The sequence below is a fragment of the Ascochyta rabiei genome, chromosome 15 (assembly GCF_004011695.2).
Source record: "Ascochyta rabiei chromosome 15, complete sequence".
Taxonomy (NCBI): Eukaryota; Fungi; Ascomycota; class Dothideomycetes; order Pleosporales; family Didymellaceae; genus Ascochyta; species Ascochyta rabiei.
In genome coordinates, this window is record NC_082419.1 from 395,778 (window position 1) to 417,722 (window position 21,945).

Below are 21,945 nucleotides of genomic sequence, written 5' to 3' on the forward strand. Positions count from 1 at the left end.
ACGGTTGCAGATATATAAAGGGAAATGTCGCGAGGTCGCACATGGGTCGCTCTCGGGTATATCGATGTTGAAGGCAATCAAAGTCAGCTAGCGCCCAACCCCGTTACGCCAAGGTACAGTTGCAGAGCAATGGATCGATCAAAGGCACGTTTGCATGGGAAAAGAGGGTTGGGTCTAGACGTTGACCTCTGGAACGTGACGCTGACGCTGTGTGCCGTCTGCTCGTCGGTAGCTCATGGCCGCTCGGTCCATGGGCTCCTCCATGTCCGGCTCGTCGTAGGTGTAGCCCGGTCCCGACGGCACCGGTCGCGCACCTTGCGTCAGACGCTGCGTCATGTGACTCTGATCGAAGGTGCTGGAGAAGGATCGTTTTTGTCCAGAAGCTGACATGGGCGGAAGACTCGCGGCAGGGTAGCTGTGCAGAGCGTAGTTGGCGTTGGTAGCGTCCGAGTTGGCAGACATGGTAGCAGAAGAGAGGGTGTTCATGGGAGAGTTGTATGAGGGTGAGACGGGGTCCAGCTTTTCTGTGCCAATGGGTGGTTGCAGCGTCTTCAGTGTGGGCAGAGCGTGGCTGTTGTGCGGGTGCATAGTGCTGGGGCCAGATATCGAGGCAGCGCGCGCTGGTGTTTGCATGGGCTGCAAAGGCTGGCTGAGGGACTGCGAGCGTTGTTGGTAGGCGTCTACAGGACTGTAGGGCGACATGAGCGGTTGTTGGCTTGAGGGTGCGTATTGTTGAGTCGGCTGGGGGATCGAAGGCCTCCGGTAGTCGATCGGTTGATGGTGCGCGGCGGGTTGTTCCTGGCGGGGCTCGTAGTGAGATTGCTGCTGGTGGTGGCTTGGGTATCCGTACGACTGGCTCATTGGCATTGGGGCGTGAGTCTGGTAGCTGCTGTAGGCAGGCTGAGACGGAGGCTGGTGCTGATGCTGATGCTGGTGCTGGTGCTGGTGCTGGTGCTGGTGCTGGTGCTGGGGTTGCTGCTGAGGCGGCTGCGAGTACGAGGGCTGAGGCGGCTGCATCATGTGGCTTGCTGGCGGAGGCGCATACTGCTGTTGCTGTTGATACGGAGGCTGATACTGGGGCTGGGCTGGTACGTGAGAGTAGCCGTTCGTCTGAGGCGGGGGCATTTGCTGGTAGCTTGTGCTTGGCTGCTGGTAGGCCTGTGCCTGTGCCTGCGCCATGTCCTCCATGCTGGGGCGGCGAGGAGGCGCGAGCGAAGCATTGCTGGCATCAGACATGGAGCGAGGACGTTCATCTAGGGGAGCGCCCGGGGCCGGCATGCCGGGCTGTTGGCCATAGGACTCGGGGGTTGAGGTGCGTCGTGCTTGCTGTCCATAGTCGTTGTCGTCGTCGTAGGTATCCCAGTCCTTGGTGCTCTTGTTCTCACGGCGTCTCATCCTCACGTCACGGCGTATGCGGACACGGCAGCCTTGCTCGGCGACCATACGGCTGAGGGCGGTACTCTCGGACAGGCCTGGGAACTTCTTTGCGGAGAAGACGGCAAAAGGAGCTGACTTGACCTCGCAGCGGTTGGTGACGAAGCGGTTACCGTCGTGGATGACGTTTGGGTCGTCTGGGTCGAGATCCTTGACTTCGCTGAGGTTCTCCAACAGGGCAAAGCTGAGACGATACTTGCCCTCGTGGCGGACGGAGAGGTCGGGGAAGATGAAGTAGCCAGCAGGGGTGGGGCGGTCGAGATAGGCCATGCCGGCGACGGGGGTGCCGGTGAGGACGGGAGAGCTGGAGATGGAGGGAGCGGTGCGGCCGGCAGCGAGGGGGCGGGCATTCTCGAGACTGGCGTGCAGGAAGAAGTTTGCGTTGTAGGCGAAGGTGACGTCCTGGTCGTTTTCGAAAATGTGCAGCTCGACAATGGGTGGGGGGTCAACAGGACGGCGGTCAGCACTCGACTTGGCGCCACTGCCACAGGCACGGGCACGCTCGGGCTGCTGGATGACCTGCAGCTCATAACGGATGCGACGGCCGTCCTTTGTCTGGCGGTGAGAAGTGTTCTTGGTCTCGTTGGAGACGGGAATGACGGAGAGAGACATGTTGCCGGGGGGAGGTGATGGCTGGGGTTGAGTCAGTGACCGCGTGGAGGGGCAGGGGGAGGGGGAGGTGGAGGTGAGGATCAAGGTGAGGATCAAGGTGAAGATCAAGGTGAGGATCAAGGTGAAGATCAAGGTGAAGATCAAGGTGGACGTGTTTCCAGGGTGCTCGACGTCAGGGCCAGGACCACGAGCAAGGTTCGAGGGGCGTGCACTTACGTCGCGGACCTCGGGCCTGGAAAGGTGAGGGAAAACGAGGAACAGGAAGTGTCAGAACCTCGAGGACGGAACTCTGGCGTCTGGAAGGGTCAGGACGATGGTATGCGGCGCCGGCGCCTCGTGAGCGTGCCAGGAACAGCGTCCGCAGCACCGGCTCGCCAGCCCGGGCGGTCGGGCATTCCAGCGTTACGGGAAAGGCACGAAGACAAAGAAAAACACTCACGCTTGGGACGCTTGGGACGCTTGGGACGAAAGGCAAACAAAGAATTGAGTGGCGCGCAGGCCAGGCCGTCTTGGAGTCGGCGACAGCAGGGCGGTGGAGGGGTGCGATAGGCGGTAGTCGATGTGGGCGAGGTGGTGTCGACGAGTGCAGTGCGATAGGCCGTGGGGATGGGCGAAGTGGTGTTGATGAGTGCAGTGCGATAGGCCGTGGGGATGGGCGAAGTGGTGTTGATGAGTGCAGTGCGATAGGCCGTGGGGATGGGCAGAGTGGTGTCGATGAGGGCAGCGGCGAGGCGCTGGACAGGGCGAGGGTGTTCGCTGCGGTCGCTCTCCCGTCGAGGTCGCTGTGTGGTGAGCAAGAGAGGGCAACGAGGACGAGGACGAGCAGTGCAGGCCCAGAGAGGAGGAGCGAGCGCTGAGTGGTGGGCGAGCGACACGTCTGGCGGGCTGGCTACCTAAGAAGCTGGACACGCTAGCCAAGTCTGCGATTCACCGTCTCCAATCTCCATCTTTAGCCGACCCGCTCCTTTGTTCAGGCCTGGTCCGCTTCGGTTCCTCCAGCACCCAAGCGGTTCGCGGGTTCGCTAGCGCACTGGGCCAATGACGCATGAAGCCTGAAGCCTGAAGCCTGGGGCCTGGAGCCTGGAGCCTGGAGCCCGAAGCCTCAGCACGGCAAGGCCTGCGACGTGCATGGGCGGTCCGAGAAGGATTGACCTATTGACCTGTGGACCTATTGACCTGTGAACCTGTGAACCTGTTGACCTGTGAACCTGTTGACCTGTTGACCTGTGAACCTGTTGACCTGTTGACCTGTTGACCTATTGACCTGTTGACCTATTGACCTGTTGGTATCGCCATGGCCATGGATGCACCGGACGCCGCATCTCATCTCACGGCGCCTCACGTTGCTACCTGTCACTGGTCGCACCACCGCTGGGCCGGGCGGCAGGCGGCGGGCTCACTGCGGGACGCCAACCTGACCAAAGCTCCGGCACCCTCCAGCGCTCCATTCCTCGACTGTGCACTGTGCACTGTGCACTGTGCACGGCGCACGGTGCACGCTTCACTCTGCCCAGACCAGGCCTTGCTCCCTGCGCGCCCTGCTCCTTGCCGTAACCCACCGCGCCAAAACTCCTGTGATTCTCGTCAGCCTACACTGCTTGCTCGCTGCTCATCGCTCTGTCGTCTGCATCACAGCGTGCCATGGGGCGCATGCACGCCTCACACCGTTTGTGTTTCTGCCTCTTGCAACCCAGCGCACAAAGCTGCTGTTGTGCGACCAGCGCGCGCAGGCAGCCCACCCACGGCAGCCAACATGGCCTGATGTCGGCACCAAAAGGCACCTTACCAGCTGCTGGTCCTCGGGGCGGACAAACGCCGCGGTCCGTGGCTCCCCATTCCCTGCCGCCCTTGACCTGGAAGCGCAAGTGCTCCACTCCATGTGCCACACCCCCGCCTGATTGGCCCATCTCGCCGCCGGATGCACCCTCCCCACTCCGCACCAAGCGGACGGTGCGCGCAATTTCCCGCCCGTCGCGATTCGTGTGCCCATCAGCCCACCGCCCAGCACGACTCGTCTTGTGAACAAGGGCCGACTGCTGCACTCACTACCAAGTCATTCTTTGGCTCTTTTCGAAAAGAGTCTGCACCCTGTGCACGTGAGCTGCAGAGCTTCGTTGGGTAGCTTACCAAGGAAAACTGGATCAAGCGCGTATTTCTACTCCGTTCAACCCCCCTGGTAGCTTACCAAGGAAAAGTGGATCAAGTCCTTCCCTGACCGTTGCCCGCTCCGCTGTCCGCTCCGCTGTCAGCCTGGCATACACAGCCGACACCGAATAGACTCAATAAATCTACGGGTCCGAGGGCACGGCGCTGGGCTCGAGGAGTACTGCTGGCTGGAACCGTTTCCATGTAGACGTGACAATCATCGCTCCCCACCCAGACCACGCCTCAGGACGACCCAATCTCCAGGCTCGCTGACATGGCTGACGGCCACACCACCACCATCTCCGAGACGCTGCACTGTCGCCCGAGCGAAACAAACCCCAGAGCCTATGGTCTTGTAGCTGAAATTCCCTCATCATCCTCATCACCATCCTCATCACCATCCTCATCACCATCCTCATCACCATCCTCATCACCATCCTCATCACCATCCTCATCACCATCCTCATCACCATCCTCATCACCATCCTCATCACCATCCTCCTCATCATCCTCATCACCATCCTCATCACCATCCTCACCATACCATCGACGCAGCCCAAACATTGACCACCCCAACATGCGCACACCGGCCTTCCCTCTCCAGCCCCAGCCCGCCACCCATGGAGTACCCATCACGCACAGCGTAGCATCATCGACGCCTGCAACCCTCTCCTCGCGCCACGCCGCAGGCACTGGTTCGCGCCAGCCACAGTGACGTTGCCTTGACGAGTCGAGACCGACCTGCACCCCGATCCCAACTTCAACCCCAAACCTAACGCCCGTTCCGGGCTCACGGCAGCGCACGTGCAAGGCTCGATTAGCCTATAGCAACAACCTAGGCTGAGTCATGTAAACAAGTCATTTCCTTGGTACTTGTTTAATTACCTTGAATAAGTAATTACTTCATCTCCATCAGCCCATGGCTACAACCTGAGCTCGTTTATGCACACAGCCAATTGATCGAGTCCATCTTCGTTTGTAGAACGTGAAGCACACTCAACAACCACTTGCCAATAGCACCCTCGTTTCCCACCCCTTGCTCTCATCTCCCGTCTTGACGACAACCCACGAGTCTGGCTCCAGGTCTGAGGGCGAGAGCGCGATGCCGCCATCAGACGAGTCGGTGTCGTATGCCTCGTCCACCAACACTCCACCACCACCCGTCTGCTTCTTTTCCTTCTTGCCGCCTGCTGATTGGCTACGGATACCTGCGCTTGTGCTACCGCTCACTCTTTCCTGCACCACCCTCTCTTTCTTCCCCTTCTTGTCCTTGTGTGTTTCCCTCAATTCTGGGCGGAACCTCTCTCTCTTCAGGCGCTCGACCTCTTCGCGTGCTTTCACAGCCATCTTCTTGTCGTCCTGCGCGATGTGGGCTGCGAACTTGTCCCAGAGACCCGTCGCGCGAGACGGTGTGGGTGTTGGTCCGGCCGCTGGTTTCGGCTGTATGTCGCTGCCATCTTGTGGGGAGCTGGACTCGCCTCTGGTCCGCTTCCAAGGCGGAGAGGGTGGCATGGATTCGGTTGTGGTACGGCGATGAATGCGACGTCTGCTTGGCCTGCTTCTGCGTCAGTTTACTGGTAGAAGTCTCCTCTGAAGCTCATACGTACAGTGCTTTTCTAGGAAACCTGGCCAACTCTTCTCTCGAGCCGTGATATACGCAGCCACTAAGTTTGCTTTCAAGCAGAGCTTGTTCTTCAAAAGCACAGTCCTTCTTTGAGCTCGTTTGCGTCGCTTCCTTGTAAACACCCTGATCACAAGCTGTGTCAAACGCCTTCTGCTTGTCTGCTGGCAATGTAATGCCCTCGACTAACTCTTTCAAATCGGTCACGGGTACATGTTGCTTGTGTGCATCTCGCACGTCTTTGGCTGAGCGTTGTGGAGGGCACCTTGGTACATGAGCGCTGCGCAGTCCATGAATTCCAGCGGCGGCTCTCGAGCGCACTGTTTGTGCGTTAGTCTGTAGGATACCACCAGGTTCGACGCTATGTTCGAAGAGTTGCATAGGCTTATGGAAGACCGGCCGCGCGAAGGTTGGTTCAGTAGTCGGTCTCAAGGTACGGTCAGCCCGAACATGATGGAACGCTGGTTGCCATGGCCGCTCTGATGTCTGAATTCCGCTTTCTCGAGGAGACTGATCCTGCTTAGTATGGTCGTGGGCGTGAGAAATATACTTTTCCGCAGTTCGTGGCGAGTTCTGTGAAGGACTAGCAGTATTGGAGCCAAAGCGAACATCTCCAAGCTCCTCTCCGTCATCGAAACGGGCTTGGGAGAATGAAAGTGAATTGACTTTCTTTGACCGACGTTCCCCAATACCCTTGCTTGTGTACTTATAGTCACCGCCAGCAGGACGAGTGCGTGCCGCACGGAGCGGCTGGGCTTTTGGTGGAGAGACTGCAAATCCGAAACCATACTGTTCATCCCATTGCAGATACTCATCCTCTCTTCGACCTCGGTACGATTGAAATCGTGAGGTACTGGACTCTGGCGAGTAGCGCACTAGGGCAGTCTTAGACTCTTCTTCGTCATTATTATTATCGCTGCAGTAAGGTAGGTTCTTTGATACTGAGTTCACCGTTGCCTTTTGTGCGTCGTGAGGTGGTCGGCCTGAGGATACAGGTTCTTCATCAAGCGGTTTATATGCGCCATAAAACGCTTTGTATGAGTTCGATCGCGGTCCAGTATAAATCGGCCAGTGTTCATGATACGGCCCTGCTGCAGTCTCGTGATCGACCTGTCCTTGTAGACCCGCCTCTCGCAGATCAAATGGCACACCATCTGGACCGAGATAGCCGCTCTGCGCAGCAGTGTCGTGCTGAGCATGACTTGAGCACGTCTGCTGTACAATCCACCCATCATGCTGCCTCGGCCGTTCGTACTGCTGCTGCAATTGCTGTGCCTGCGAACATTCATAAGCACCACCACCACTGTGAGCCCAGTGTGTCGAGGACACCTGCCCGTGTCCCATCACGAACGGCGGAACACAGCCTGACGGCGACCAAGACGGCGATGTGCTCGCAATCAGCTGCGGAACCTGGTACCTAAACCCGTAAGCAACGAACCGCACAGCTCACTGTTAGAAAACCCACTGAGCCTGTTGATCAGCCAAGTAACCTCCTCTAGACTCATGACTGGACACGGTACCATACCGCCACGTCTCTGAATCCTGCAGTGGGGTTCGCGCAGCGTGGAACCCGCTCTGGCCGGCTGATTGTGAGTGGAGATGCTGGGGATACTGCAGCCGCAGGTCGGAAAGCTGCGGCTGGTGCGAGTGAGGTGGCTGTTGTTGCGATTGCCAAGTGTCCTGCCGCTGCTCGAGCTGGCCAATCCTGTCTTCATCCATGGGCGCGGTGAAGACGAAGTAAGAATACTGCTGGACGAGGGAAGCCCACAGGGTTTGAGCAAAAGACATGGTGGCGGCTTGGCGGAATTGATGGGGGTGATGAGAGGAGGAAGTGGAGGTGAAGGTGAGGATAAATGGGGTTTATTTGGGGCCTCGATTGGGGCAGGAGGCTAGAGTACTCGACATGCACTTGCCAAGGCAGCATTAAGATAAAGACGTCGTTGCATGCAGATAAATGGAAAGAGGGTCAGGAAGTGCATTCGACTAGCTCAAGGCAAGGAACTGATTCGGAAGCCGTATGATGACTCGTAAATAGTGCGCATATCTAATTAGTTGCGTCCCTCGCATTTGGTTCGTCACCTTCTCTATATCGGAAGGTCGACTATCCAGGTGGCACCACGGGGAGGCGCAAGGGTCCGACTTCTACCACCCGTCCAGCTCTTGCGGTCTTCCAGCACATTCGTGCCCGACCCAATTTCTCCAGGCAGAGTATACGCACCTGCCCCGCTATCGCCGACAACCACAGAAGCGAAGAACCACGATTTCGCGCGAGTACACGCACTTGAGCCAACAAGCAGACTAGGACAGTCAAATAGGACGATGAACCGAAGAGACGAGAAGTAGGATGGATCGAGGTTTCGAGAGTCTGAGAAACGCCACTTGGGTGAAGCTCGCAAGACTCTCGAAACGGGACCGGAGGGTGCTTGCAAGTAACAATACCAAGGACCATATGGCCTGTCAAAACCCACACCAGGAGCCCGAGAGCAGCCGCGTGGGTTTAGTATCTGTTGGCATCTTCCACACGCTTCCCCCTGAAAAGGAGAACACTCGTGGCGGGTTTCCCTACTGTGCAAGTTCCTCGTTGACGATCGACGACGACGGACGGACGGAAGGACGGACGGGACGCGAGCGGGTGCTCTAGCGAAGGGAATCGTGATCTGGACACAGAGTGTAGCCTCGATGGAAATGTGGGCGAACCCAAAGGGACAAGTGGAACGTGCAGCGAAGGTGCCTGTGGACAAATTGCCATGGACCGTACGGTCTGTCAGAGCAGTCTCCAAGAGACTGAATTTCGCAGGCATCTCCCACACGCTTCCCTCTGAAAAGAGAGACACTGATGGCGGGGATAAAGATCCCTGTCGCGCAGGTTCTTCGTGCGGGATCGTCAATGGGCGAGCGCTGAGGTGGGACCCCGTCTCAAGCCAGAAGGAACAAAACCGGATGCGAAGGCTGAGAGAAGCCGATACAAGACCACGGGGATGTAAACGCCCCAAGACATTATCGCAACAGACCCCAGGTCACTGACCTGAAGCTCACACCTTGGAGCGAGGAGTATCTGCCTTTCACTATGCCATGGACCGTTAGGTCTATCAGAGCTTTGTGAAAAGACTCCATGTCTCAGGCGTCTTCCACGCACTCCTTTCTCAAAAGAGAGGCACTGGTGGTGGGGGCCACCCCCTGATCAGCAGGCTCCTCGCTCCCGACTGGCGAACGGACGCAAGGTGTGGACGAGCGAAAGCCAACACCGTTGTCGCAGCGTTGTCTATCGATCGTGGTATTTCGAGTCGAGGTCACGGTCAGCCGGACTGAAGCACCCCAAGAAGGTTAGGGGTTAGTTTCGAAGGGTGCTTCAGATCAGCAACCGCGTGGTCTGCGACTCACGAGCATGCCACCTCACCATCCCAGCTCTTGATGAAAGATCCTTTGGGTGGGTGACACATACCAGAAACCCGTTGCCCATGAAGGCGAGATCGAAGCGGTCTCCTGCTGTTGTTCAGCTGCCATCAGATCCCTAGAAAAGGTAGCCGTGCATCCTTCCAGCTTCGCGCGACCCGGCCATGGACTAGACAGCTCGTCAGAAACTGTAGCTCAATCTGCTGGGGTGCCAGTCGTTTTTCCGACAAAACCTAAAGTGGTGAAACTGCATCAATACTCGGGGCGTTGTCGCAATGAGCTCTGCCGTTCCTTGGTCCAGCAACCAAATAGCTCATGGAGTCTTTGCCAGCGGTTTATGAGGTGCACTTGTGTTTCCTTCCTAATTGTGCTTTTGTAGTCCAAAGCATACAAGTCCTCGGCAGTCCCTACATGTATGTAACCGCAGCATCGAACAAGAGTGCTTCTGTGCAATTCTGCCAAGGGCATTGATGCCTGTCAGAGCCTGTGACTCAGTATCTGCTGGCCTCTCTCACGCTCGCTGACCTCAAAAGGCCGCACGGGTGATGGGGTTGGTAACCCTGCAAACGAAGGTCTTGTTCGAGCTTGGCTTCGGGTCATCTTGTGACAGGAGAGTACCATGTCGGTGTATGCCACAACCTGTGACGGTGATGGTTACCAGCAGCTTTTGAAAAGATCGATGAATGTGGTAGGTAGTAGGATAAGTGATCGAAGAGCAACAACGTGGAAGAAAGAGACAAGGCGCGCGTTGGTCGGAAAGAAGGCGCCGCGATACGCAAGAAGATGATCTAATGTAAATGAGGGCAAAGACAAAGCAAGATGATGAACTCCGTGGCTCGAGAGTCGTCCTGAAGGAGTAGGGAATCGCGTATCGAGGGTCAAGTAGAGTTGCAGGTCCCTAGTAGGAGGGACGGTTGCAAGCTTGGTGCAGAAAAGTGTCACGGGACAAGCGTCTCTCGACTTTGGCTCTTGGCTGAAGTGGCCTGACGCGCAGCAAAAAAGCTAGGTACCACAGTAAACAGCACCATACATCGTGGAAACACAGGGTAAGGGGTGATACCAAGTAGCTCTTCGGAGGAGCCGGGAACCAACCCTACCACGTCCGGTAATGACCACACGCCAGCAGAGTAAAGCACAAATGTGCCTGTCCCGTCGTCTCGTTTCGTTGTTGTTACCTAGGGCGATCGGAGGAGACGTCGGTCGAAGGTGCCAGCGCGCCGCTGGCAATGTACGATCCGATGGCCATTCCGCTCGCCGAAGTTGTCTAGTCGCTAGTCGCTAATCGCTAGTCGCTATCTTCCATCAGTTCGGCCAATTCTGCTTCCTCTTCGGCAGTCATCATGCCCTCCTTCTTCTCTGGCTCCATCTCCTTTGTCTTACCGAGCTGTTCGTCTTCAGCTTCCTTGACTGCCCTGGCGAGCTTGTGCGCCTCAAGGCTCCACTGCCGGACTGTTGCGTCGATGCTCACACTGACCAGCCTCTGGCCAGGCAACAGGACCAGCGCAGTGACTTCTTCGAAGTGGCCGGAAAAGGTATGATGCAGCTTGCCACTGCTCTTTTCCCATACGCGAACCTCCTCATCTCTGCATGCTGTGACGACCCAGCCGCCATCCTCGTCTACAGCTACGTCGCGCACAAAGTCGGGGTGTTCGAACGCCGAGTCATCTTCCCAATTTCTGCCCCTGGAGAGACACTTTGCGGTTTTGTCCGCAGAAGCTGTCCAGAGGTCTCCGTCCGAGTCGAAGTGTAGGGCGTCAATGCTGGTCTCATGTGCAATGAGTGGCGAGGACTCCATCTCCGAAGCCGAGTCAAAGCCAATGGACCAACGTCGTATCTCTCGGTCGCTGCCAGCACTGAAGACCGTTGCCGAGTGTTTGTTCGCTTCATAGGCGGTGAAGTCGAGTGCGAGCGCAAGGATCCCCCGTGTGTGTCCCTTCAGCGTGTGCAGCTTGTTGCCGGTGGCTGCGTCCCAAACGATGATGCTTGCGTCTGCCGAAGCGGAGACTAGAATCTCCTTGCCTTGCAGGGTGAAGGGCAAGACGGCCTTGACGAAGTCGGTGTGGCCTTGGAACCGCGTGGCCAGCTTTCGCGTGGACAGTGTCCATGACCAGACCGACTTGTCCCAGCATCCAGCGTACACGGTATCCGATCTTGGCGAGACAGCCAGCGATGTGAGCGGGGCAACAGGCCCAGCCAACGTTGCCGATACCTTTCTAGTCTGCAGTCCAAGGCACAGTCAGCGGGGGCTCGGCGCAAAAGGCGTGCGTGGGCGACGAGGGGAGGGCCGACCGACTTCAAGGTTGATCCGCTTCACGTTGCCGGCAGCCTCGGCGACGTATATCTGCTCCTCATCGTGCGGATCCGGGACGACGGCGAGGATCTTGGACGGGAGCCTGAGCGGGGCGCCATGGTCGTTCTTCGACTTGGCGGCTTTGCGCGATGTCTCGTTGAGCGAAGAGCTGTGGCTGGTTAGCGTGGGGCCTCGACGTGGCAGAGCGCGCGTCGTACGTGGTCTGGAAGTAGTGCCCTGGGTCATTCGACCGCGACATGGTGTGTTATATAAGGGGGACGGGGACGGGGACGGGGGCGGGGGCGGGGCTGAAGGTGACGTGTGACTTGTCCGGTCAGCTGCCTGCCCGCCCTGGGCTTGGGCGTCGAGAGGGCGCGCTTGCATGCAGAGACCCCACCTACCACGTGAGCCAATTGGGATGGCCCTGGGAGCTGCTTTCACCATCACAGGGACAACGAGGCGCGGGGAGCGGAGGCTAGCAATAACTGTGTGTGTATTTCAAGATCCCTATGTATTAGTCGCGGTACGGTGCAAGAAGGCTGAAGCAAAACGCCAACGTCGCCGTGGAAATGTCAAGCCCAAAAGATGCAGTCCTCTATCTCGAGCTAGATAGCCCAGGTCTTCCGTGCAAAGAAAGACAAGTCAAGTCAGGTCGTAAGTCATGAATAGGTCGTAAAGAGTGAGGCGCGCATCCGCGCACCCGTCGTAACACTCGGCATAGACGCCTTTTGCCTGGGGGGTATATGCCCAATATCCAAATGTGCAATGCAATCATCAAGTCGTAAGTGTGGTGAGGGCGAAACGCATCCACAGCCTGCGTTCGGTTTCAGCTTCAGTTCCAGTTTCAGTTTCAGTTTTCGAGGGCCCCGGCCGACGCGCTCGCGGCGAACTCTCGGATCGCCCATCTCCACCCGCCGCGCTGTTCACCGGAGTCGCGAATGCCGCCGACCCAGCCTTCGACTCGCCGCCGCCAGACAGCTTCCTCTTCACGCTGTCTGCGAATGAAGCTCGGGCCTACGTCGAATTCTTCGCCAACAAAGGTTGCATCGTCGGCGTTGGTGGCGCCGCCTGCTCCACCGGCAAAGTGGCTGCCGCCAACAACACTCTCGTTGTCTTTCAAGTCATCGAGGCCAGCGAAAGGGTCTTCTTCTTCGTCTGCATCCCCGACCGACATGGGCGACTGGGGGTTGGTCGAGTGTCGTGGGGCTTTGAGCCAAGTCATCTTTACGGGATCGAACACCATTCGGCCCTCGTACTGCACGCCCCGTGGAGCTGAAATCTGTGAGATCAAGGCTGGACGTGGCGGTGATGGCGCAGGCGCGGGTGCAGGCGGCATCTTGATCAGACGTGGCGACGACAGGTTCTTTTGTGCACAGTGGATCGACGATAGCAGCGTGTGCGACATGGACTGCGAACGGTCGTGTGCGCGGCCGTGCGACATGCCTGGTGGCGCAAAAGTCGGTGTGCTTGCTGTGGTCATTGCGAGAGTCGTGGTCGAGTTGTTGGGCTGAGAGAAAGACACGAGAACATCTTCGTTGCCTTCCCAGCGCTGCATAGACGGGTTGTAAACCATTCCTTTTTCGGCTGCATTGGTGTTAGCGACAACATTGGGACGTGCAGCGCACATGTCTTACTCTGTGTGTATGGCTGTGTCATCTGCCTGATCAGTTGTGGCTTCTGACCCGAGCTCTTCTTGCGAAGAGAAGTCGGGCTTGTGTGCGGGCTCCGAGCGGCAACCTGTGCCTGCCAGCTCACGGGGCGGGGTGTAGGCGCAATGGGTCCTTCACCTCGCGACCTTGTGCCTGCCAGACGCTGTTCACGGGCATTCCTACTAGCGGCAGTGTCTCGAGCGAATCGTGGCGTAAGGTCCGTCTTTGGCGGGCTCTTGGGTGTCTGGGGCAGCGGCGTAGCCATTCGGTCTGGCATGGGCAGACGGGAGGTGCTTGTCTGTGATCGGAGGGTCTTTGTGCTTGCGGTGTTGCGTGGAGTCTTCTCGTACTGCTTCTCCTTGGTGGCCGATGTGGGCAGGTCATCGAAGAGGTCGAGCTCGTGGCCGTCGCCAAAGTTCCTCTTGCGTTGGGGCTTTGTCAACTTCTTCGGCGGCGGTGGGTGACGGCCCAGAGCAGAGGGCGCCAGGTCGCGCCGTGCTCCAGCTCGAGCAGGCGTCTCCAACTGGCCGGAGATGGACATGCGAGAATGAGACCGCATCGAGGGCGACAGCGGCCGGCGAGGGTCAGAGTCGCGTCGGAGGTGGCCTTGGGAGCTCCGCGTGGTGACATGGTGGGATTGGGCGTTGGAGCCGCCGGCGGGCAGGAAGGGTACACTCGAGCGCGGGGTTGACTGAAAGTTTGCGTTGCGGAGCAGCGGCGCAGAGCGCTTTGCCTTTAGGTACTGGGCACTGGTGGTAGTGGGCATGGGTCGAGTGTTGCCATGCATGGAGGCGCCGGACTCGTAGACGGGCGTGAGCCTAGTACGAGCGGTAGTCGCGGTCGTGGGTAGTGGTCGAGGGATTTTGGAGCCCGACGGCTTGTCGGTGAAGGTGATGGAGGCTGTAGGCCGGGCGGCAGGAGGTGTGGCTGTCTTGGAGGCAGTTTTCTTCACTACGATGTTACGGTTTAGCGTGAGCTTCCTCGTGTCAAGGACCTCCCCTGCACCCAAATCAAGGCCATCCATGAAGTCTTCCTCTTCGTCTGCGGGCCTGGGTGGGGGCTGGGGCGAGGATGTTGTTTCATTCTCGAGCGGCGGCGAGGTGACGGGGGTGACGGCAGGCGACTGGGGGAGGGAGTGGGGCAGGGCCAGCGAGGGGAACGTCGCGGGCAGGTCGAAGTCTGCTTCGAAATCATCGTCGGTGGGTTCCTGGTGGACGGGCTGCTCGGCGGCGTCGGCCGGGGGCACGTCCTCGGCAGGGACTGCGGCGGGCACGGATGTCGGGGGCAGGTCGCGCTGGTGCTGGTGCTGGTGCTGGTGCAGTGGTTGTGGCTGGTGCTGGTGCAGTGGTTGTGGCTGGTGCTGGTGATGGTCGGCGGCCTTGAGCTTGATGAGGCGGGCGTTGAAGTCCAGGGGCTCGGTGGGCAGCACGAGCCCGGTCAGGTCGTCGTCTTCGCTCTCGAGCGTCATGCAGCTGCCCAGGCTGGGGCTCATGGCCGTGGCCGAGGCCGAGGAGCTGCGGCCACCGCGAGGGTCTCTCTTGGTGCCGGCGAAGCGGATGCCCAGGCTGCCCTCGCCCCAGTCGTCCAAGTCGTCGTGGTCGTCGGCGGGGGCGGGCGGCACGGGGGCCTTGAGCTTCAGCTGGCCGCCGGCGGTGGTGTCGGGCAGCTCGAGGTCGTTGCCCCAGTCGTCGTCGAGGTCCATCTGCCTGCTCGTGCGCGGCTTCCCGAGGCGCTTGATGCTGCCGCCCAGCAGGGCCGAGGCGGGGACGCTTGTGGGGATGGGGATGCCGGCCTGCTTGGCGGAGAAGATTGCGTTGTGGGTGGACAGGTGGTCGTCGGGGGTCAGCAGAACCTGCCAGTCGTCGTCGGCCGTGTTGGAGTCGGAGCGCACGCTGAGGCGTGACGACAGCGAGTGGACGGTCGAGTTCTTGAACAGCAGGCCGTCGCTGTCCTCGAAATCGGCGTCGTCCCAGTTCTCGATGCCCGAGACCATGCTGTTCATCGAGGCTATCCGCCCCGCAAAGCTGCGGTTCGGAGCAGCCATGGCAGTGGCAGAGCGGGTCGGCAGGTCGCGACGGGGGCGAGCGTGGGCGCGTGGGCGCGTGGGCGCGTGGTCGGCGGCGGCGGCGGCGGTGGTGGTGGTGGTGTAGCAGGCCAGGTGTGCGTCGGGTGGACGAGGTTGGTGTGCTGGCCCGCTGCCGTTCGCTGTTGCTGCAGGGTGCGTAAGCGAGGCGACGAGGCCCTGCACGCTTGGCCGTTGCACGCTTGGCCGCTTGAACGCCGGGGCGGTCGCTATTGCTGGACGCGGCCCACGCTGCGGCCGGAAGGCGTGCAAGCCCGACGCGTCCATGCAGCGACCCCTGCCCGCTGTCACACCGAGGGCCGCAGATGCGCCAAACAGACAGCAGAGGCGGTGCGGCGGTGCGGCGGTGTGGTGGAGAGCGAGGGCAGGATGCACGCAGGATCATAGGATGCACGCAGGATGAACGATGGATGATCATAGGCCCCCCCCCCACAGACGGCGGGCGTGCGCGTGGAAATAGACGTCGCCCTCGATGCCCTGAGTCGTGGCCAAACTCTGCGCCGTCTCGTGTGCCTGCCACGCTGCAGCCTCAAGGCAGCAGTCCTCTCACACGCGTGCACTGAGATAACTAGCTTGGCCTCGCCCCTCGTCCCACACGTCAATTGCTGTTTCGATAGTCCCTACGCCCGGGTGAAACCTCCGCCTCGCGTGCCTGCATTCGCTGCATTCGCTGCATTCGCTGCATTCGTCTCCACGCTCGTCAAGCTCTCGTCCACAGGGACCATCCTTAGTTTGTCCTTGCACTCGGCCAGGGCTGTCCCCAGAACGACGCCTGCACGCCACCACCTCAGCGTCATCTGCGCTTCACCTTCCGTCACTGGAGTGGTGGAACGCTGCGACCAGACTTGTAGACACGCTGCGACCAGACTTGTAGACACGCTGCGACCAGACTTGTTCAAGCTCTGCAACCAAGCTTGTTCAAGCTCTGCGACCAAACCTGTAGACAGCTGCGACCAGACTTGTTCAAGCTCTGCGACCAAACCTGTACAAGCTCTGCGCAGCCCGTGTCGCGGCAAGCAAGCAAACAAACAAGTAAACAACCGATCAACAAACACTCCAAGCTAGGCTAGCGGAGCACCACCATGCATCGCCGCATCGTGCCCGTCGAGCCGGCTAGCGGCCGCGGCGAAATCGTCGTCATCGACGTGCAGCAACACGGCCCTCACCAACTCGATGTCCGCCTGGTCGGATGCGAAGGAGAGAGTCCGTATGTGGTGAACAGTAAGGGTGGCCCTGACGCCCACCACCGTGGCCTGGCTGACATGCATGCAGTCCAACAAAGCCAGCTTCCCACATTCAAACACAACTTCAAGGGCACCAATGCAGAGTGGGAGGCCGTCCTGGCCTACTTCTTGCTGCAGAAACAGCTGGCGCCGGACCAAGCCAATTTATTGAAGGGTGCACGTATCATCTACGCCTTGAACAAGGACGACCTCCACCTCTCGATTCGGCAAGACGTCCAAGGCATCAAGGTATGACCACAGAGCCCCACCACACCCTGATCTAACCTGGCCAGGTGACCTGGGGCGAGATTGTCTTGCCCAGGGACGACGAGTTCGAATTCAATCCGTTCGAATGGGCTCAGGCATCAGCCCAAGCCCATTCGCAGACACTGCGGGAGCTGGTCGAGCTAAAGGCGCGCATCGACAGCGAAAGGGACACCATCGCCGAGCTGCACGCTCAGCTGGATGACTTTATCAAAACGAAGAATGAGGCTGAGACGGCTATGCTGCAGCAGTTCATGGAGTTGCTCAACGAGAAAAAGAGGAAGATTCGAGACCAGAGCCGTCTCCTGGCTGGCGCCAAGGTCGACAAGTCTACAGGTGTGCATGTCACTTGACCGAGATGCTGTTTAGCTAACCTGTTGCTTTGAAGCACTCGCCATACAGTCTGCCAGGACGGAGACCCCGCGCAAAGCAGGTCCATCACGCACCTCAAAGCGCAAAGCCCCTGCAAAAACAGCCAGAGCAGCACAAGAACAGAACTCTGATGGTGACCAAATGGAGATCCAAGAGGCCAGACGCGAGGAGCAGGCTGACGACGAAGACGTCCCTCGACCTGCTACTCCCGATCGTGGGTCTGATGCTGAGACCGAGTCCGAGGACGATGCTTCTGACAGCGGCCTAAGGAGCGGATTGTTTGTGACGCCCAAGTCGACTTCAACCATTGCACGGGCCACAAAAGAAGCTGCACCCTTACATGACGGGCCGCCACCGCCGCGCGCTCTCCCTTTTGGCAGAGCGGGCACACAAAGCCAAGGCCCGGCGAGGAAAGCACGACCACCTCCGCCGCCGCCTGCGCATGATGATGATGATGATGATGATGATGATGATGATGATGATGATGAGACGGACGAAGAAGAGTTGTAAGCAGCAGACGGTTGCATGCCCACTCGCCCTAGAGTCAAGTCTCAAACCTTGCTTCTGCGCCTAATCGCAAATTCTGGTCAATGGAATTCAAACCAAACAAGCAAAGTTTCTCGTTTCGAACCTTGTCGCGTGACGGGGAAAGGTGACGCGCAAGCTGGGAGCGTTTGGAACGTGGAACTCGGAATTTGAAACCGCGGTAGAGAGGACAGATGCCATAGCAACGCATCTGTACCGGACCGTAGAGAAGCACCAACGAACTCGACGATGCTGGTCATGACGTGCCACCATTACGATTGCCCCCGTCGAGGCCGAAGACGCTCATGTCACAAAGTCCCTCTGAGCCTCTCCGTCTGCTATAACCTGTTCCATGTGTGTGTGTGTGTGTGTGTGTGTGTGTGTGTGTGTGTGTGTGTGTGTGTGTGTGTGTGTGTGTGTGTGTGTGTGTGTGTGGGTATAATACACGATCAGCGCACAGCGCATAGCGAGATTACAGATTCTGGTTCCCACCAGTTGGCGCTTGCCGGAGGTTCGACGCGGCGAGCGATGCGCGGAACGACAGACTGCCCTTGGCGCAGATCGCCGCTCGGATCGCTCCTCGGACCCAAACAGGCCGGCTGGGTGGGCAACCGAGAATAGAAGGCGAGACGTCAGGTTCGGTGATCTGATCGGGGCGGGGCGGGACCGAGTATGTGCCAGTCGCAGTGGTAATGGCAATGGCAACGATGTAGCAACGATCAGGACGCTAACGACGACGACAGCAACGACGACGACGACGACGACGACGACGACAACGGCGACAACGACGACGACGACGACAACGGCGACAACAACGACGATAATAGTCTGTGTAGCGCTCTGCAAACGTGGATAGTGACTACTGACCACTGACTACTGACCACTGACTACTGACCACTGACTACTGACCACTTGTTACCGACTACTGATTACCGACTACTTGTTACTGACTACTGACTATTGATTACTGACTACTTGTTACTGACTACTTGTTACTTATTACTGACTACTTATTTTACTGACTACTTATTACTTGTTACTTATTACTTGTTACTTATTACTTGTTACTTATTACTGACTACTTATTACTGACTACTGACGTGTCATGTGTTTGCAAAGAAGGGGCGAGACAGCAAAGGCAGCGAAACATCTGATTGGTGAGTTGGTGAGTTGGTGAGCGGGTTCAGCCGGGCTGGCCCATTGGCTGCACAGAACCCGTCTGTCGCCCGGCCCACTTCACCATGCTCGTGCCAAGCGGTCACCGTCCCAAGGAAAGCGTTGCGGCCGTTGCGTACCGCTCTACCACCGCTCTCTGTCGAAATCGCGCTCCCAGGAATCGCGTCGCGAACACTGGCTGGCCTGTGTCTAGGCAATGGTTGGCTTCTGCTCAGGCGGTATCAGCTACACAGCGCATCGGAGGCTGAGGTAGCACCCACTTGTTCTCCCGCACCGTACGCTGCTGCTCTCCCCCTATGCGCGCCGCCGCCTGCCTGCTGCGATTCCATGGTACTGACACGCTCTGCAGCCCCCAACTGTCCGTCTTGGGTTGCGCCCCCGCGCGCCCGCCCACATCTGCCATCTTTCACCGCGATCCCCCCCAAGTCGAGCCCCCACCTCCACCGCCCACCACCCATGAACCGCGCCTCGCGGCAACGTCACGTCACGTCACTTCACGCCAAGCACACTCGCCCGTCTTCTCCGCACGCGGCCTCTGCACACGAACAACTGCGGTAGCCGCGACCGCGCTCTCTCGCCATGTCAGGGCCCGAGCTGCCGGACGCGCCGACCACGCGATCGCTCAAGCGCAAGGACTTCTCCAAGGACGACCAGGATGAGTTGGAAGAGCTGGACAGGATATTCGAGCGCACCAAGGCTGTCGTGCCCCCGAATCCCTACATCCTGTCAACGCCCTCCATGGACCCATACCGATACCACTCCCAGCAAGAAGCCCATGCGTGGATGTTGGGGCGCTTGTGGCGCCATGATGAGGAGCACATGCAGTATAGGACCTACCTTTACCGCGAACCCTGCCAGGATTGTTTCGAGCTGCAAGCGGGAGAGGACGACGAGCCAGAGCCGGAGCCACAACAGCCAGAGCGCCCGAGGTCGCAAGCCTCGCAGGCGTCCAACACCGCAAGTCAAGCGCCCAAGAAGAAGATCAGTCTGTCTGCCTATAAGAACAAGCAGGCCAACGGCGTCCTCACACCAACACCCGGCTCCAAGCTAGCCTCGCCCAGCTCACTACCTTCAAAGCCGCCACCAGCGCATGCAAACGGCGCAAAGGAGCCTGAGAAGCAGCAAGACTCCGTTCAGAAGACGGCAGTGTCAAGCTCACAGAAACAGTGCGTCAATGCCACTGCATGCAGCGACAGAGCTAACACGATACAGACCCACCGCCGAAATCCACAACGGGCGCAAACCGCAAAACGACAGGCAAGGTAGCAACCGCTCTCAACTACCGCCGCGCCCTCCAGCCCCACCTACCAAGCCCACCGATACCGACGATGCGAGACCCATCGACAAATCGAGTCCTTCCAACTCCACACCTCACGGTCTGCCACCCATGCTGTCGCCGGTACACGAGCCTTTGAGCAACCCATACGGACTGCCCAGCATTCTGTCGCCCACCCTGCCTTCCACTATACAGGCAGAGCTGGACAGACTAGAGCAGCAGCGGTCACGAGCAGTCTCGAGCGCGTCCGCCTCTTCGACCGAACCCAAGAGCCAAACACTGTCAGTACCGAAAGAGAGGGAGCGACCGCAGCTTGCCGACAAAACTGTCAAGACCGAACAACGCATACGATCAGTATCAGTGAGCGGAAAATCGCCATTCTTTGCTCCCACAGTTACAGTGGACGACAAACCCCCTTCCTTGATAGTGAAATTGAAGTTCTCAAAGGGCAAAGCGGCGACTGTGAAACAGGTACTTCGCTTACCCCCGAAGCGGCCTCTGCCAGAGAAGAAAGAGCGCCAGGACCCGCCGAAACAGTCTCCTGTCAAGATCCGCACAAAGGTTGTCGAGGAACCCGGGCAGAAGAAAGCAAAGCCAACACCGAAGATCGCTGCACGTCGACCCGACACATCGACAACATCCACATCCACACCCACACCCACACCAACTCCCAGTGCCAAGCCTGCGGTCCCGGCCATGAAGACTGCAGAGAAGCGGCCCAGGACCGACGATGACGCGTCACTCGCAGTGCCGCTAAAACGACAAAGAGCGCTTTCTGCCCAGGATCGGCCCAACACCCCAACACCGCAAGCCGCCTCATCTCCTGCCTTGTCGAACAAGGCCAGCGCTCAGAAGAATCTGGGGCAATATGTAACACCGAAGAAGGACCACAAGGCTGTAAACATGCTCCGTACCGGCTCCTCTGAAAGTCAAGATGCAACACCCGGTCGGTCAGGAGGCACTCCGGCGAGCTCCCGGCCTGATGCACGAGTCGCGCCGACGTCTGCCCCTCTGACGGGGAAGAAACAAGCTGACATTGCTCTGATGGCGCAGACGTCCATGAAGCTCAATCAAATGGGCCGCGCATTGAAGCACGAAGCTACCAAGATACTCACCGACAAGGGCAACAAGATAACGAAGCAGGACGAGAAGCGAGCGGCGGTGACCAATCTGGAGTGCATACTGTAGGGTGGTCCCTTTCTCTCCACAAGACAACACTAACCAGCACACAGCTCGTACATGGCTGCTTACTATGCCCAAGACCTCTCGCTCCACCTGCGTAACCGGGCTGGTGAAGTAGAACAGACGTGGAAAACGCTTCTGCCTTTGTGTCTGTCCTACGCCCGCTGCACCAAGGATTTTGTGCATCTCGACGGCCTACGCTCGTACCTCAGTTCCGTCATTGCCTCGACCATCTGCACGTGCGTTGCTCAGCGTTCGTCCATGGCCAAAGCGCACGATTCGCCTCAGGACGTCACACACGCCCAGCTCGCACGAGAACACACGTCTCTCGCGGAAAACTTTGCGCTGCTATCGGACCACGCAAAGAAGATGGTGGTGCACTACCAGGAAGCGAGGATTGCACTTCCGGTCGAGGACATCCAAACCATGTACAAGAAGACATGGGCCGGTCGAGAAGGCAATGCAAAGCTGATCAAAGAGCCGGAGAGGATCAGCGGTGCGCGCATGTCCGGGCCTTATTTCCTGCCCATTTCCAACGACACGACGCCCATCCAGGCTGTGCGGTTCGGGTTGAAGTTTCTGGGGGAGTACTGCGAGAGAGAAGGACTGAACTACTCGCTGCGGGTCAACCTGAGCAAGCCCGAGTAAGCAGCTTTGCGCTGCACCATTTCCCAGGACGATGGCGTTCTACACGATCTAT

The 21,945-nt window shown here is 58.7% G+C and overlaps 6 protein-coding genes across 6 annotated transcripts, besides 19 other annotated features; 2 read left to right on the plus strand and 4 right to left on the minus strand.

Moving 5' to 3' along the window:
• Positions 1–174: 174 nt before the first annotated feature.
• On the minus strand, positions 175–2,046 carry EKO05_0008582 (velum formation- protein; the record flags this gene model as incomplete). The annotated part of the gene is made up of 1 exon (XM_038941756.2): positions 175–2,046. One exon carries the CDS (start codon positions 2,044–2,046, stop codon positions 175–177), a length of 1,872 nt encoding a protein of 623 aa, XP_038796122.2.
• Positions 912–970: a tandem repeat.
• A 1,046-nt stretch (positions 2,047–3,092) lies between the features above and the next one.
• Positions 3,093–3,149: a tandem repeat.
• A 44-nt stretch (positions 3,150–3,193) lies between these two features.
• Positions 3,194–3,332: a tandem repeat.
• Positions 3,333–3,500: 168 nt separating this feature from the next.
• Positions 3,501–3,544: a tandem repeat.
• Positions 3,545–4,254: 710 nt separating this feature from the next.
• Positions 4,255–4,296: a tandem repeat.
• A 640-nt stretch (positions 4,297–4,936) lies between these two features.
• Positions 4,937–4,971: a tandem repeat.
• A 216-nt stretch (positions 4,972–5,187) lies between these two features.
• EKO05_0008583 (uncharacterized protein) lies at positions 5,188–7,600 on the minus strand (the record flags this gene model as incomplete). The annotated part of the gene is made up of 3 exons (XM_038941618.2): positions 5,188–5,746; positions 5,799–7,229; positions 7,278–7,600. The coding sequence occupies 3 exons, from the start codon at positions 7,598–7,600 to the stop codon at positions 5,188–5,190; spliced, it is 2,313 nt and encodes a 770-aa protein (XP_038796123.2).
• An 802-nt stretch (positions 7,601–8,402) lies between these two features.
• Positions 8,403–8,437: a tandem repeat.
• Positions 8,438–10,469: 2,032 nt separating this feature from the next.
• Positions 10,470–10,500: a tandem repeat.
• On the minus strand, positions 10,491–11,754 carry EKO05_0008584 (uncharacterized protein; the record flags this gene model as incomplete). The annotated part of the gene is made up of 3 exons (XM_038941812.1): positions 10,491–11,423; positions 11,499–11,664; positions 11,714–11,754. The coding sequence occupies 3 exons, from the start codon at positions 11,752–11,754 to the stop codon at positions 10,491–10,493; spliced, it is 1,140 nt and encodes a 379-aa protein (XP_038796124.1).
• A 15-nt stretch (positions 11,755–11,769) lies between these two features.
• Positions 11,770–11,803: a tandem repeat.
• Positions 11,804–12,318: 515 nt separating this feature from the next.
• Positions 12,319–12,352: a tandem repeat.
• EKO05_0008585 (uncharacterized protein) lies at positions 12,346–15,494 on the minus strand (the record flags this gene model as incomplete). Its single annotated transcript, XM_038941700.1, has 2 exons — positions 12,346–13,079; positions 13,130–15,494. The coding sequence occupies 2 exons, from the start codon at positions 15,492–15,494 to the stop codon at positions 12,346–12,348; spliced, it is 3,099 nt and encodes a 1,032-aa protein (XP_038796125.1).
• Positions 14,438–14,515: a tandem repeat.
• Positions 15,188–15,289: a tandem repeat.
• Positions 15,495–16,309: 815 nt separating the features above from the next.
• On the plus strand, positions 16,310–17,596 carry EKO05_0008586 (uncharacterized protein; the record flags this gene model as incomplete). The annotated part of the gene is made up of 4 exons (XM_038941747.2): positions 16,310–16,448; positions 16,500–16,699; positions 16,744–17,050; positions 17,103–17,596. The coding sequence occupies 4 exons, from the start codon at positions 16,310–16,312 to the stop codon at positions 17,594–17,596; spliced, it is 1,140 nt and encodes a 379-aa protein (XP_038796126.2).
• Positions 17,529–17,574: a tandem repeat.
• Positions 17,597–17,964: 368 nt separating the features above from the next.
• Positions 17,965–18,046: a tandem repeat.
• A 295-nt stretch (positions 18,047–18,341) lies between these two features.
• Positions 18,342–18,432: a tandem repeat.
• Positions 18,433–18,467: 35 nt separating this feature from the next.
• Positions 18,468–18,601: a tandem repeat.
• A 2-nt stretch (positions 18,602–18,603) lies between these two features.
• Positions 18,604–18,708: a tandem repeat.
• A 555-nt stretch (positions 18,709–19,263) lies between these two features.
• Positions 19,264–19,289: a tandem repeat.
• A 77-nt stretch (positions 19,290–19,366) lies between these two features.
• EKO05_0008587 (uncharacterized protein) lies at positions 19,367–21,893 on the plus strand (the record flags this gene model as incomplete). The annotated part of the gene is made up of 3 exons (XM_038941750.1): positions 19,367–19,953; positions 20,000–21,247; positions 21,296–21,893. The coding sequence occupies 3 exons, from the start codon at positions 19,367–19,369 to the stop codon at positions 21,891–21,893; spliced, it is 2,433 nt and encodes an 810-aa protein (XP_038796127.1).
• Positions 20,700–20,736: a tandem repeat.
• Positions 21,894–21,945: the final 52 nt, after the last annotated feature.